The following is a 16,944-nucleotide window of genomic DNA, read 5'->3' as shown; positions in this document are numbered from 1 at the left end:
GGTTTATTCTGATTTCATGTAAGATATTGAGAAAAACATGAATATGTGTTTTTTTTATATAGTGTATGTAAACTTCTGGTTTAAACTGTATGTAACTATAATATGAATGGCTGAATGTAATACATAGATGAGCCGGGTCTAGCAGGACAAAAGTTTCTCTTTGTTAGTGACCCTCCCATCTGGTTGATAGAGGCCCAAGTATGAGGACCTTATAAATATACAGTGTCATCTGTGTGATCTAATCAAGGCTTGTTCATTAAGGATAGGTGGTTGATGAGTGAGTAGATTGAGTAGATTTTCAAGGACATTGAGGTGTTTTTTAATGTTTGCCTTTAAACCCACCACTTGTAATAATGTTAGACTTGATGCTGGCTCTAATTCTTTCATGTTTTGGTCCGCTAAACTGTGAAATTCCACTTGACAAATATTAATACAAATTTATGAATGAATCATATCACAAAAATTTTGCTATGATTCATAATTTTCCTATTTGATATATAACTAGGATGTGGGTGTCAGCATCTGTTAAAGGTGATTAGGAAAGTATTTGTGTTAAAATAATTCAAATAAACTCAATCTGAACATATGGGATTAATGTTGTTGTCTTCTCTTCTACTGCTCATTTGCATCTCTTTCACTGTGTATAAAAATAGTACAAAACATACATTATGAGCCAGAATGAAAAAAGACGGTACACACAAAGTAAAGTATTTGTCACGTATTGTATTTTCGTACAACTTCTTGAACATTTTCCTTTGTGTGATTACAGCTGCAGTGGAAGCATGTGTACTTCATGGTCTGAGACGCAGGGCTGCCGGGTTTTTGCGCAGCAACAAGATTGCCGCATTATTTATGAAGGTGGGAAAAAGCTTTCCTCTTGCAGAAGAGCTTTGCAGGAAGGTACAGGAACTTGAACAACTACTGGAAAGCAAGTAAGAAATTTACCTTTTTGTAGAAAATTGTGGACATGCACCTCCCATTAACCTAATTTAAATTGCCCACTCCTTTCATGCAATATCAAAAGAGCCCCAAGAAGCTGAGTAAAGGGAATCATGACATTATTGAGCAGTATTACAATTAAAATGGTACCAGATATACATGCTACAAACTTGCTGCATTGACTGGACTAATTTTGGTCTTGGGTTCAGACTGACTTTTTACTCATCATCCTTCAACGGGTCATTATTTTAGTTATTTATTTGTTATCCAGTAATGTACAGTAAACAGTTCTTTTTTTGTTTGTTTTATATCATGCGGTAAATGGCAAAATTAACTTTAAAATATTCCTTTATAGCCCTCATGCATCTCTGTTGAGGTACATTGGATGTATCCTAAAATTATGCCATAACAAATACAACTCATCATACAAAAAACAAACTTTCTTACAGTTTTATGGACAGATAAAGTTAGGGCTTTGCATTAAAATGAGCTAGTCTGCATACTTAGGGGGTTAAGCATGTAAGTGTATATGTATGTGTTAAAGGGGATATTAATTATTGATATTTATGCAAATCTCAATAATTAATATTCATAAATAGGTGTGAAATAATTAATATCTCCTTTAACAGTATGCCAGCACATTATTGCATAAAATATACAGGAAAATTTTGAGAAATCCAGCTTCTATAAAAATACATACTTTATTTAGGCAAAAAGATTTTTTAAAAAAACCTACACACAGACTACAGGGTCTACACGTTTTGGGTTACTGCATACAGACCCTTACTCATGACATGAGTAAGGGTCTGTATGCAATGACCTGAAATGAGTAGATGCTGTTGTCTGTTTGTATGGCTTTTTATCTTTTTGCATAAATAAACTACTTAATTTTATGGAAGCTGGATTTCTCCATATTTTTGTGTCAAAATTGGTACAGCCGATTCAGATGTTATCCGTGCTTCTGGGAATTACCTACAGGTAAAATATACAGGGGGAGATTTATCAAAACTGGTGTAAAGGAAAACTGACTTAGTTGTCCATAGTAACCAGTCAGATTCCTCCTTTCGTTTTTCAGGGCTACTTTGGAAAATGAAACATGGATTCTGATTGGTTTCTATGGACAACTAAGTCAGTTTTCCTTTACACCAGTTTTGATAAATATCACCAGCAGTTTTTATATATTAATACTTTTGCATTTATTTGAATCTACAGAATGCTAACCCCTTCCTTCCTATGCATAGGGGCCTTAGTGACCAAGCAGTTTTTTCATTTTTTCATTATTGCATTCCAAGTGCTATAACTTTTTTATTTTTCCATCAATGTAGCTGTATGAGGGCTTGTTTTTTGCGGGACAAGTTGTAGTTTTCTATGGTACCATTTTGGAGTACACATCATTTACTGGTTAACTTTTTTTTAGCTATTTCTGGGGATGAGAAAAACAACAATACCGCCACTGAGTTTTTATGTTATACATTTTGTGACCTTCACTTTGGGGCACAAATGACATAATAACTTTAATCTCCTAGTCAGTACAATTACAGTGATACCAAATATTATTTATTTTAATTTTTCTACTTTTGCACAGTAAAAAGCATTTTAAAAAATTAAATGTTTTTGCATTGCCAGATCCCAAGACTTTTTCATTTTTTGTTCTACAGGGTTATTGTGAGGACTTTATTTTTGCATTTCAACTTGCAGTTTTCATTGATACTATTTCGGATCACATAACACTTTTTGATTGGTTTATTATACAGTTTTTTTTTTTGAAAATAAAAAAAAAATATGTTATTGACCGTGGCATCTAAAGGGTTAAATGGCCTGGATTGGCACATCTGCCGATCAGGACCATTAGAGAAGGAGCGCATGCCATATGACAGCATAGCCTTTTTCCATTGCTTCAGACAAAATACAAATTAAAGGGGTTGTGTGTGTGTGTGTATATATATATATATATATATATATATATATATAGTTCAAGAAAAATGGCGGCACTGGTTTAAATGAATACAAAAATAGGGTGCACGTCCCAAGGGGGATAGGCTTCTCACCCCGATGTACAAATGCGGAAAAACAAGCGGCACTCCAATGGATAAAAGTAAGTGAACCTTTATTCACCCAGGTGGTGCAGCTGGGTGAATAAAGATTCACTTACTTTTATCCATTGGAGTGCTGCTGGTTTTTCCGGATTTATATATATATATATATATATATATATATATAGATATAGATATACACACATACACCAAATAAGTGGCTAAAACCAAGGCTTAGGTAGCATAAAGGGTCTCATGATAGACTGCATTATTACTATTGCAAACTGTTCATCATTTTTCTATCCCGTTTATTCTCACTGATCTGCCCAAAATTTATTTCTAGAAAGAATCAAATGCAAGGTGCCCAGGAAACTGTTCGCAAGAACCAGAGATTTCCTAATCTATCACCACAGGCCATCAAACATCTATGGATTCGTACAGCACTTATAGAGAAAGTGCTAGATAAAATTGTGCTTCACTTAGTGGAAAATTCCAGGTAAAGGCATGATTTTCCTTTGTTCTACCTAGGTACTGGTGTTGAGTTTTGCACATGTTTTTAAAATTTTTAATAATAATAATAATAATCTTTATTTATATAGCGCCAACATATTCCAGCGCTTTACAGTTCAGGGGTTCATGTACAGACAGTCATAAATAACATAGCAACAGACAAATCAATAATTACAACAAGAGGAATGAGGACCCTGCTCACAAGAGCTTGCAATCTATGAGGAGATAGGGGTGACACAAAAGGTAAAAGTGCTTGTTTTGTACAATGGTCCAGCCATGTTGGGGAGCAGATATAAAGCTATATGAGCCGGTCAGCAGCCAATATATGAAGTGCTTCTGGGTGCATGGGTGCGGTGGAGATATTGGTGGAGGATCAGGTTCAGGAAATGATAAATGGGCTATATGGAGAGGAGTTAGATCAGGGGATGTGATAGACCAGCCTAAAAAGATGTATTTTTGGGGAGCACTTAAAACTGTGTATATTGTGATTTAACCTGATTTCTTGGGGTAGGGCATTCTAGAGAACCGTTGCAGCTCGGTAAAAGTCCTGGAGCCGGGAGTGAAAGGTTTAGAATATGGTGAAAGTCAGTCGTAAGTCATTGGCTGAACGGAGAGCATGGGTAGCATGGTAGACAGATATGAGGGAAGATATGTAGGGGGGTGCAGCAGAGTGGAGGCATCGGAGTAGCAGTTGGACAGATAGGTGACCCTGACTGCTGCATTAAGAATAGATTGGAGAGGGGAAAATCTGGTGAGGGGGAGACCAATTAATAGTGAGTATCTTTTGTATAACTTTGATCAATTGATTTGTGATGAGTTGCATCTTACTGTATGTAGAAATAACATTCAAAGTAAAACACAGTCATCTTTCCAAATGATACCAGTATGGTAAAAGAATTATTATATATTACATAACAGTCTATACAGTGATAATTAGTTATGTTTGTGATTACTCAAGCCATAATACATATTTTATTTCACCTTTCGTTGTAGGAGTAGGCTTGGAAGTTAGGGTACTTTCAGACTAGCGGCAGGACGGATCCGACAGGCTGTTCACCCTGTCGGATCCATCCTGCCGCTATTTTGCCGCGCCGCCGCTCTGTCCCCATTGACTATAATGGGGACGGGGGTGGAGCTCCGGCTCAGCGCGGCAGTTCGCGGCGAGAGGCCGCCGGACTAAAAAGTGGGACATGCAGTACTTTTAGTCCGGCAGCCTTTCGCTGTGCACTGCCGTGCTGCGCCAGAGCTCCGCCTCCGTCCCCATTATAGTCAATGGGGACGGAGCGGCGGTCCGGCGGAATGGCGAAATAGCGGCAGGACGGATTCGACAGGGTGAACAGCCTGTCGGATCCGTCCTGCCGCTAGTGTGAACATAGCCTTATGAGAGACTGTGTGAGTATATTTTCTATTCAGATTGCTTCTGAATTCTCTGTAATCAAATTTTTATTTTTTTTATTTTTAACAGCAAGTATTATGAGAAGGAAGCACTTTTAATGGATCCCGTGGAAGGACCGATCCTTGCCTCTTTGCTAGGTAAACAGTCTGTTTGATGCATTTGGCGTTTTCATAAATGCTAATTAGATGTCTTCATTAAAGTGTGCCCAAAGGAACATTCAGTATAAGGGCTCATTCAGACGGCCGTAAGCTGTCCACAAAAATACTGAATGCTATCCGTTTTTTTGCGGATCCGCAAAAAAAATGAAACATGTCCTATACTTGTCCGTGAAAATCAGGACATGGCCCCATTGAAGTCTATGGTCCGCAAAATACTGAATGCTATCCGTTTTTTTTGCAGATCCGTTTTTTTGCGGATCCGCAAAAAAACGGATAGCATTCAGTATTTTTGCGGACAGCATACGGCCGTCTGAATGAGCCCTAAAGCATCCAAAAATATTAAGACTAACAGGTGGTTCTTTTAAGTTTAGAGGAATTAGAGCAGTATAAGGGAATTTTCAGTATAAAGCATACAAAAGTATTAAGACTAACAGGTGGTAGTTTTAAGTATAGAATGGAATTTATCATGACCGTAACATTTGAAATCAGTTATGGTTAAGTCTGTGTAGGCATACTTTGTGCCAAATTCATCAAATGTTGCACATTGTTAAATTTTGTCTTTAAAGCTAACACTTTTGTCTATAAATGCAACTACTGTTGTTCTATGCCATCAGCCTAACAGAGTGAGTTTGTAACTTTTTTTTCAGCTTTTAAAAAAAATCTCAAGTCAAACTCATTATCATAACCATGCCCACTTTCCCACCTACGTTTCAAAACTGGAGTGAGTGGTATAAAAATGTAAAAAGTCCCAAAATTTGTGTACAAGTGATCCCAAAAAGTCACAAAGAACCTATTTTGCAACTTTCTGAAGCCAGAATTCTGGAGTACAGGGAGTGATTAATTCCCACCCATAGTTTTCACTTTGGCTATTGGAACATTAACAGTAGACACACTTCCTGTAGCTCAGTCCTCACCTGTGCTTTGTCTATATATAGTAAAGGAACAGAAGTATTTGAACACCCTGCGATTTTGCAAGTTCTCCCACTTAGATATCATGGAGGAGTCTGAAATTCACATTGTAGGTGCATTCCCACTCTGAGAGACAGAATATATATATTTTTTCAGGAAATCACATTGTATGATTTTTCAAAAATGTTTTTGTCTTGCACCTATGAACATAAGTATTTGTACACCTGAGAAAATCTGTGATAATATTTAGTACAGAAGCCTTTGTTTGCAATTACAGAGGTCAAGCGTTTGCTGTAGTTCTTGACCAGGTTTGCACACACTGCAACAGGGATTTTGGCCCACTTCTCCACACAGATCTCCTCTAGCTTTGTCAGGTTGGGGGGCTGTCGCTGAACAACACAGAGTTTCAGCTCGTTCCAAAGATGTTCTATTGGATTTAGGTCTGGAGACTGTCTAGGCCACTCCAGAACCTTGATATGCTTCTTACGGATGTGTGCTTCGGGTCGTTGTCATGTTGGAAGACCCAGCCACGACCCATCTTCAATGCTCTGACTGAGGGAAGGAGGTTGTTGCTCAAAATCTCACAATAAATGGCCCCATTCATCCTCTCCTTAATACAGTGCAGTCGTCCTGTCCCCTTAACAGAAAAGCACCCCAAAGCATGATGTTACCACCCCCATGCTTCACAGTAGGGATGGTGTTCTTGGGATGCAACTCATCCTTCTTTTTCCTCCAAACACGAGACTAGTGAAGTTTAGACAAAAAAGTTCTACTTTGGTCTCATCTGACCACATGACTTTCTCCCATGCCTCCTCTGGATCATCCAGATGGTCATTGGCAAACTTCAGACGGGCCTGGACATGTGATGACTTGAGAAGGGGAACCTTCCGTGCTATGCATGATTTGAAACCATGACGGCGTAGTGTTCTACTAACAGTGGCCTTTGAAACTGTGGTCCGAGCTCTCTTCATGTCATTGACCAGCTCCTCCTTTGTAGTTCTGGGCTGATTCCTCACCTTTCTTATTATCAGTGATACCCCACAAGGTGAGATCTTGCATGGAGCCCCAGTCCGAGGGAGCCTGTCAGTCGTCTTTAGCCTCTTCCATTTTATAACAATTGCTCCGACAGTTGATCTATTTTCACCAAGCTGCTTGGCAATTGCCCTGTAGCCCTTTCCAGCCTTATGGAGGTCCACAATTTGTCTCTGGTGTCTTTTGACAGCTCTTTGGTCTTGCCCATGGTAGTAGTTGGTGTCTGACTGACTGTGGGGTGGACAGGTGTCTTTAAAGAGCTCAGACAGGTGCCGCTAAGTTAGATTAATGGGTGGAGTAGAGGTGGACTTTTTAAAGGCACAGTAACAGGTCTTTGAGAGCCAGAATTCTTGCTGTTTCTCAGGTATTCAAAATACTTATGTTCAGCAGTGCAAGACAAATTCTTTAAAAATCATCCAATGTGATTTCCTGAATTTTTTTTTTTAATTCTGTCTCTCAGAGTGGGAATGCACCTAAAATGTGAATTTCAGACCCCTCCATGATTTCTAAGTGGGAGAACTTGCAGAATCGCAGGGTGTTCAAATACTTCTGTTCCTCACTGTATATTGTTGGGTTTCAATCTGGTAGATAAAATACCAGTTCTTAACTCAAAATCTCAGTGTTTATTCACACTTGAGGCAATTGCATGTAACTTTGCAGTCTTGGTGTTAATTCACACACAATGGAAAGCTCATATAACACAGGTCACCATGCTGGCAGTTCTGCCTCCAGTATTCCACAGCAGACCTTAGGGGGCCTGTTTCCCCAGCGTGCGGCTCTCAGCCCTCCAGCACGGCACAAAGCCTCAAATCCCAAAAACAGAGACATCTCTGCTGAGCCCAGCTGCGTATTTAAGGACAGCCAGGTGTTGCCAAAACCCGGACTGGCACTTAAACTCCGGTCCGGTATTTGACCTCACCTGGCTGGAAACCAGCCAAGCCACACATGCTGGAAGGAAATTACCTGCCTTGCCAGACACAACCCCTCACTGTGTCACAATATATATATATATATATTGTAAGGGGTCGCTTTACTTCAGGGGGTCACACTCACAGACTTCTTCGCCAGACACCAAGTTTAAGTTCCAAACTTGTGATTATTATGGCACTTCAGTATCAACAAAACAAAATAAACACCTGCCTGTCTGGGCACTACCTATACAAATTACGCCCCTACCTCTCTTGTAGAGCACCGTTCACACGTGCAAGTCGGTGCGGCTTTCTCAGCCAAATAGTCCACCCAGGGAAGTGATCAGGTGTCGCATAGCCTTGTGGCCCCCTCAGTCCTCCTGACTGAGACCACGCAGGCCTCGGCAGGTCTCTGCTTCCAAGTCACTCTCTCTTCCCCAGACTGACACCCTGGGATATACACACCTTCCCGCACTGTCCACCTTATCACAATATATATATATATATATATATATATATATATATATATTATATATATATATATACATACATACACACACACACACACACAGTACAATAAGACGTACATTTGTATGTGCTCAGTATCTGTTTAATGCTCCCACTTGTTGTCGAGGTGAGGATTTTTTTTTCCAGACAAGGTCCAAATTGCAATCTATGGCATACATTAATTGCTTAATAGCATACACAGGCTTATTCGTTCAATAACATTTTTAAAATGTCAATTGCATTATTATAGACACACACATATGTCCAACCACAGATTTCCTCATATTGTCCAGTCACAGTGCTTGCATAGATGGCTATCTTTAGGTGCCACCATAGATGAAGAACTATAGGTAAATCTGTTGCTATCAATTATGTGGCCACATGTGGATAGTTACATAGGAGTTATATGGAACAGTTGTCCCATTTGTATCAGGCCACAGGAACCTGATACAAACTCGGTTACTGCTATATTCTCAGCCATAGTGCACCCCAATAATTTTTCACTCCCATAATTGTCAGCCACACTTTACACCCATAATGCCAGCCAGTCACCCCATTCTGCATATAAAGTTCACCATAATTATCAGCCCATAGTTCACATCCCTTAATTGCCAGCCAATCTGTCGTATATCTGCCATGCAAATTTCACCCTCATAATTATCAGCTACAGTTCACCCTCATGATTGCCAGCCACAGTTTTACTAGGCAAATCCCCCTCCCCCCCCATAACTGCAGTCACTGATCCCCCCTATAATTTTCAACCAGAGTTCCCCACAATTGCCAGCCAAAAGCCCCCTGTACCCATGACTACCAGCACTATAACTATTAGCCAGAGCCCCCTATAATTGCCAGTCATACCCCCTCTCCATGCTACAACCGTAAATGTTTTGTGATCCACAGATTGCGTATCCGCAAAACACGGATACCAAACAGAGAGGCAGGGAACAGGTAAGTATAGATCTCTTCACAGGTGTGTGTGCGTGTGGGAGGGGGGGGGTTAAAAAATCCTGGGACAGCCCTTAAAAAGAAACCTGTCACCACAAAGTGCAATGCAATCTGCAGGCAGCATCTTATAGAGCAGGAGGAGCATAGGAGAGTGATATATAATTTATGGAAAAAATATTCCATAAAACCTGTAATTTATACATTTATATCTCTGCTATTTCTAACCTAAGACGACCCCTATAATCAGCTCTCCGCAGGGGCATAGCTAAAGGCTCATAGGTCCTGGTGCAAAAGTTCAGCTTGGCCCCCCCCCTTCCCTCAGTGCTTTGTGACAAGATGCAGGGGTGCACCTCCTAGCATTTCTGCTGCCTGAACACCCCCCTATGCCAGATTCTCAACCTAACCCCTTCCCTCCAGCTCTACTGTTAAAAACATACTTGGAAAACATTACATACAGCGCTACAAAACATACAGGGTAATACAGTGCCACATACCTCCTACATCCAGTGATGTCTCTTCTGATGTACAGGTATCAGAAGAGATGACTATTGCAATGCACTGTATAGCCATCAGGCCCACTGGATCTTCAAGATTTTAATTTAAATAAAAATAAAATAAAAATTGTCTTTTCTCATATCCGTTCATTTATGTCATTAAAAAAATGAAATAAAAAAAATACACATAATTGGTGTCGCTGCGTCTGTAACAACCTGATCTATAAAAGTATAATATTACTAATCCCGTGCGGTAAACGCCATAAAAAATAATGTAGAAAAAATTACGGAATTGTTGTTTTTGTTACCTCACGTCCACAAAAAAAAAAATAACAAGTGATCAAAAAGAAATATGTACCCCAAAATGATACAAATAAAAACTACAGCCTGTCCTGCAAAAAACAACCCCCCACACAGTTACATTGGTGAAAAAATAAAAAGTTATGGACTTTAGTATATGGTGATGCAAAATATCATTTATTTTTAACACAAAAGTGATTTTTATGCTGAGTAAGTAGTAAAACATAAAAAACTATATAAATGTGGTATCACCATAACCGTTATTAACCCACAGAATAAAAATAATCATCTAATATTTACCACAAGAGGAGCCCCCATAAAAAATTAAAATAAAAAACACTGACAGAATTGCCATTTTTGCCCACTTCATCTCCACAAAATTGGTATAAAAAGTGATCAAAAAGACATAATTAAAAAAAAAATACAGCCCGTCCCACAAAAAACAAGTCCCCCACACAGCTACATTGGTTGAAAAAATACAAATGTTATGGGCCCTAAATTAATTTCAGCAAATTACATGTTAGAAAATCCTGATGCGACTCCTTCCCTTCGGAATGCTGCCGTTCCCCCCAAACAGTGGTCTATGACCAACATATGCAGTGTTGCCGTATTCAGGGGAAAAAATGGATAACAAATTGTGGGTGTGCGTTTCTCCTGTTACCCCTCGTGATAATGAAGAAAATTGCGGCTAAGCAACTTTATATTGGAATAAAAGTAATTTTTCATTTTCACAGCTATCTGTTTCTAAATTGTATGAAACGCTTGTTGGGTCAAAGCATTCACTTCACCATTAAATTTATTCCTTGTGAGGGGTAGTTTTCAAAACGGGGTAACTTTTTGGGGTTTTCTTTCTAGGGGTACCTCAGGGTACCTCAGCGACATGGCACCTGAAAGCCATTCCAGCAAAATCTGCCCTGTGTTAACAATATGGTGCTCCTTTCCTTCTGAGCCCTGCCGTGTGCCCATACAGCAGTTTACGACCACATATCAGAATTAGGGTAATAAATATTGAGGTTTCTTTGGCTGTTAACCCTTAATGTGTTCCAGGAAAATTGGATTTAAAAAGATAATCTGCCTCAAAAAAATGAAATTTAAAAATTTCCCCTCCATTTTGCTTTAATTCTTGTGGAACACCTAAAGGGTTAATAAAGTGACTTCATAACTGAAATGGTCCTTAACAAAATTGGATTTTGGAAATTTTCTTAAAAATGTTATAATGTGCTTCTAAAATTCTAAGCCTTCTAGCTTCCTAAAAAATAAAATGGACATTCACAAAATCGATGCCAACATAAAGTAGACATATGGGAATGTAAAGTAACTATTTTATGAAATGTCACTTTTCGTCTTAAAAGCAATAGAAATTCTAATTTTGAAAATAGCGAATTTTTCCAAATTTTCAGCACATTTTGGATTTTTTTATGCATAAGGGTAAAACGTATCAACTCAAATTCACCACTATCATGAAGTACAATGTGTAACAAGAAAACAATCTCAGAATGGCTTGGATAAGTAAAAGTGTATCAAAGTTATAAAGTGACACATGTCAGATTTGAAAAATGGGACTCCGGCATTTGGTCCAAACAGGCTGTCACTTGAAGGGGTTAAAGAGATTATCCAGTGGTATTTTTTTTTTAAACGTTATCATTTACACATTCATGTGCTTTTTTTCATTATTACATTTTTGATATTATTATTTTGTTGCTGTAAATTGTATTATATTGTCAATGCCTTTCAGTTGGTCCATGTGCCCTGGAGTATACAAAAATGAAAACAGCAGACCATTTCTGGACTGACCCATCAGCAGATGAGCTTGTTCAGAGACATCGCATTCACAGTTCTCACTGCCGACAAGACTCTCCCACAAAGAGGCCTGCCCTGTGTGTGAGTAAGCTTGGTGATAACTTAAAATGACATGTCTTATATTTGTTTTAGTCATGTGAAGGAAGTAAAAGGGTTGTCCGACCTCAACACAAATTTAAACGAGGCCCGGAAGATGATCTAAATGAAAGATAAAAAGGCACTCGCCTACTCATCATTTCTGCTCCTTTCAGTCCCCTGTGGTCAAGAAGTGTGATGTCTCATCCATGGTCATAGTTACCGCTGCAGCCATTCACTGTCCCAAAGCAATATGTGACTGCCAAGCTTCTGGGGTCCCATTACCGCTAAAGCAGGTGAAGGGCTGCAGCACTGCACATGGCCACAGACAGGACATTACAATTCTAGTTCACAGGGGACTGGAAGGAGCGGAGACAGCAGCTTCGCTGCTGGAACAGAGCGGTATTGAGCAAGTGAGTGTCTTTTTTTCTTTAATTTAGACGCTCTCCTGTCCCTCATTAAAGCTTATGTTGGGGTTCAACAACCCCTGTAATAAAACCATTATTGAACTTTAATTCAGGAATCTCCAATCATATGCCATATAGTTTTATGTATATACTGCATGTGTGTGTGTTTGTATGTTATATATATGTAGATTATATACATTTGAGAGACATAAAGATTTAAAATGTAAAATTTCTATACAGATTCAGAAAAGACACTCAAGTGGTAGTATGGATGATAGACCATCATTGTCAGCGCGGGACTACGTGGAGTCATTACACCAGAATTCAAGGGCAACTCTTCTTTATGGCAAAAACAATGTTATGGTTCAGCCTGTAAGTAGAGGTCTTCATATTATGGAACTTCATATCATGGAATGTTAGATAGCAGCTAGCATTAGTGTTAACAATGGAATGGATGTGTTATCGGAATTGGTAGTTCAGGTAGAAAGTAAAATATCTGTTCTTAAACTCTGCTTTATGGTGTGATATGTATTGAGACCTTCTTCTCTCTTACCTTTCAGTAAGGACTACAACACCCTTATTAACTCTGCCACCACTCCCATCCTCTCCACCTACACTGCTCCTTTGCAGGCCCCACGCATGGCAATTGTAATTCTCTAAAATATATCTTTCTGTCAGTCATCAGTTGTATATACCTAATTTCTCTAATTACATGAATTCATCCTCTATAAATATTTTTGGGATCAAAGGGGTTTACAACCCCCAAAATGCCCGAGCCCCTCATAATGGTTATACTAACCCCCTTTAAAGGGAGTCTGTCACCAACTTCAGTTATGTCAAACTGTTAATACCATGTTGTAGGTCACACACACACAGATAACACATGGTACCTTTTTTTGCCACTTCTGTAGCTGCAATGTTCCAAAAATGAAGTTTACACCATATGCAAATAGGGTTTGCAAGTGCCCAGGAGCGGTGTTTTCTGCTTAAAGTGCCTAGGCCCCCCAGCTTTACTCAGCGAAAACTCCTCCCCTCTATCGCAGTTCCCCTGCCCAGTGTCCGTATGACATGTATGTCTTCAGTATGTGCCTGCGAACACCAGCGCTGGCCTGCTGATGCACCGCACGACAACCACTGTGGGCAGCGGCATACTTCAACCTAATGCGCATGTGCCACTTACTGACCTTCATTGTAGAAGCAGTCGACAGTACCGCTGCTGAAAGTGGGTATCCTGGTGTGCATGCACGGGCCGGTGCTGGTGTTCTTGATAGGCACATCACATGGATATTGGGCAGGCGAACTGCGATAGGAAGGGGGGGGGGTTTCTCTGAGTAGCGTGGGGGTCCTGGGCACTTTGAGCAGCAGTCACCGCCCCTGGGCACTTGCAAACCCTATTTGCATATGGTGTAAACTTCATTTTTGGAACATTGCAGCTACAGAAGTGGCAAAAAAAGGTACCATGTGTTATCTGTGTGTGTGACCTACAACATGGTATTAAAGGGATTCTGTCACCTCTTTTTACCCTATAGAGATGCGGACATGCACGGCTAGATCACCGCTAGCATGTCCGCAATATACCTGTCCCATAGCTCTGTGTGGTTTTATTGAGTGTAAAAAATGATTTTCTATATATATGTAAATCAGCCTGGTAAGGAGGCCAAGGGGCTGCACTAACCGTTCTGGAGCCCAGCCATGCCCCCCTGTAAAGGAGCCCAGCACCGCCTGTAACCAGGAATCTCCTCCTTGCTCACAAAGTCAGATCGCCGTAATCTTGTGATGCGCGAGCTTGCGCCTGCGCAGTGTGCTGGCATAGCGTTCCTTCCCTGAGCTCGCGCATCGCTAGATTACAGCGTTCTGACTTCATGAGCAAGAAGGAGATTCCTGGTTACAGGCGGTGCTGGGCTCCTTCACAGGGGGCGTGGCTGGGCTCCAGAACAGTTAGTACAGCCCCTTGGCCTCCTTACCAGGCTGATTTGCATATATATATATATATATATATATATATATAAAATCATTTTTTACACTCAATAAAACCCCACAGAGCTATGGGACAGGTATATTGCGGACATGCTAGCGGCGATTTAGCTGTGCATGTCCGCATTTCTATAGGGTAAAAAGAGGTGACAGAATCCCTTTAACAGCTTGACATGACTGAAGTTGGTGACAGACTCCCTTTAATGTTAGTCTATCTTCTCTGTAGCATACACCTCTCATAGATCAGTATGCATTGAATAGCACAGTGGGTGATAATATATGTGCAGTGCTGACATTCTCTTGCTCGGAGCCTAAGTATGAATGCATGCACAATAACGATGGTTACTGATAGGGATTCTAAGTCCTGTGACTGGGATTCTAAGTCCTGTAACGATGGTTACTGATAGGGATTCTAAGTCCTGTGACTGCTCTGACTTACAGAGAGCTTGCGAGTACACCAGAAGTCACTGGTCTCTACTGGCTTTTTCGCCTGTCAATTAAATCCAGGATGCAGAGTAGGTGACGTTACTAGTTTTAAATGGCTCAGTTAGGGCCTCCCATGTTGTGATGTTAAGGGGGTTTTCAAACGACTGTATTTTTGGTCCTCATCTGATCCGCATTATTTGCCTATCACATGTGGACCCATTCATTTCAATAGGGCCACAAAAGATGCGGACAGCAAACTGTATTCCATATGTCTGTTTTGGAGCCCTACAAAAAAATAAATAAATAGAACACGTCCTATTCTTGTCCATTTTGTGGACAAGAATAAGCATTTCTAAGAAAGGGTGGGACGTGCGTATCTGCAAATTGCAGAATGCGCATGGCCAGTACCCGTGTTTTACGGATCGCAAAACATAGTTACATAGTTGATACAGTTGAAAAAAGTCATAAGTCCATTAAGTTCAACCAAGGGATAGGTGTGGGTGTCAGATTTCTACACGTTTTCATAGGCATTAATGTCATTTACTTTTAAGAATTTGTCTAAACCCTTTTTGAAACTGTCCACTGTTCCTGCTGTGACCACGTCCTGAGGAGGTCTGTTCCACAGATTTAAAGTTCTTACAGTAAAGAAGCTTTGACGTTTTTGGAGACTGAACTTTTTCTTCTCCAGTCGGAGGCAGAGCCCACTTTTGAGGGCATTTTACATGGAACAGTTTTTCACCATATTCTTTGTATGGCCCATTTATATATTTGTATAGGTTAATCATGTCCCCCCTTAGACGTCTCTTCTTAAGACTAAATAAATTCAATTATTTTAATCTTTGTTCATAATGAACACCCTTCATGCCCCTTATCAGTTGAGTCGCTCTCCTCTGTACTTTTTCCAGCTGCAAAGCGTCCTTTCTATGTACTGGTGCCCAGAACTGAACTGCATATTCCAGATGAGGCCGCACCAGCGCTTTGTAAAGTGGTAGTGTTGCATCTCTGCTCCGCAAGTTCATGCCTCGTTTAATGCATGACAATATGTTGGTGGCCTTAGAAGCAGCTGATTGACATTGTATGCTGTTATTTAATCTACCATCTACAAGGACACCCAAATATTCTCTATAAGTGACTCTCCCAGTGTTACATCACCTAGGACATATGAAGCACGGAGATTATTACTACCAAGATGCATAACTTTACATTTATCCACATTGAACGTCATTTGCCAAGTTGATGCACAATCACTCAGAGTGTTTAAGTTAGCTTGTAGTTTATGGACATCTTCCATAGACTGTACAGTTCTACATATCTTAGTGTCATCTGCAAAAATAGAAATGGTGCTATTTATCCCGTCCTCGATATAATTAATAAATACATTTAAATAATAAAGGGCCCAGCACTGAACCTTGGGGTACACCACTTATAACCTGGGACCAATCTGAATAGGAATCATTGATCACAACACTCTGGGCACTGTTCTTCGGCCAGTTTTCAATCCAATTACAAACTATACTTTCCAAGCCTATAGACCTTACTTTACCTATTAAACGTCTATGAGAGACAGTATGCAAATATGGTTGTGTGAATGCCCCCTAATGTAAGGTCTTACACGTTTTGGAACGGTGATTCTGTGTATCACTGGCCCATACCCCTGAAGAGGCCAGGTCTTTGGTAAACATGTTGGGGGGGCACTGTGTTTAGCTGTTCAAACAGCGATTTGCACTGTGTGCTGTGGTAATGTGAACAGTGCTGGAAGGTGTGTTGTCCCACTTCAGACAGATAAAATCCAGAGAGTGGCAGTAGTCTCATCAAAGCATAGTTTGCTGAGACATTTTTGTATACATTTTCTGGGCTGGATTTTACTTGGACTGGTGGCTAGGCTTGGTAGAGGGAGTTGCCAGTCCACACCCTTCCAGTATGGGTTTTCCTTTCTACCTGAGGTGATCGCAGGTGAGGCCTGCTGTAATCAGGCTGGCATAAAGCGCCTCAGAGTAGGTCAGTCTGGGGAGAGATACGCTGTGAGATACAGAGACCCAGAGCAGAGGCTCTGTGCGTGGTCTCAGCTCGCCAGGCTGAGAGACCCTGGGGCACTGTGACAGCCCGAAGTTTGGGGAACGCCGTGACGCCG

General features: G+C 40.4%; 1 protein-coding gene across 1 annotated transcript in view; it reads left to right on the top strand.

Annotated features, from left to right (window-relative positions):
• Positions 1–16,944, top strand: part of SGSM1 (small G protein signaling modulator 1) — a 273,270-nt gene that overhangs the window by 149,068 nt on the left and 107,258 nt on the right. The window contains exons 4-8 of the mRNA XM_040419686.1: positions 770–932; positions 3,316–3,468; positions 4,948–5,015; positions 11,867–12,012; positions 12,654–12,785. Coding sequence (XP_040275620.1) covers positions 770–932; positions 3,316–3,468; positions 4,948–5,015; positions 11,867–12,012; positions 12,654–12,785 — 662 coding nt within the window. The remainder of the gene's footprint in view (positions 1–769; positions 933–3,315; positions 3,469–4,947; positions 5,016–11,866; positions 12,013–12,653; positions 12,786–16,944) is intronic.

The sequence above is a fragment of the Bufo bufo genome, chromosome 2, assembly GCF_905171765.1.
Source record: "Bufo bufo chromosome 2, aBufBuf1.1, whole genome shotgun sequence".
Taxonomy (NCBI): Eukaryota; Metazoa; Chordata; class Amphibia; order Anura; family Bufonidae; genus Bufo; species Bufo bufo.
The sequence above is the reverse complement of the archived record's forward strand: the minus strand, read 5'-3'. Positions and strand labels throughout refer to the sequence as shown.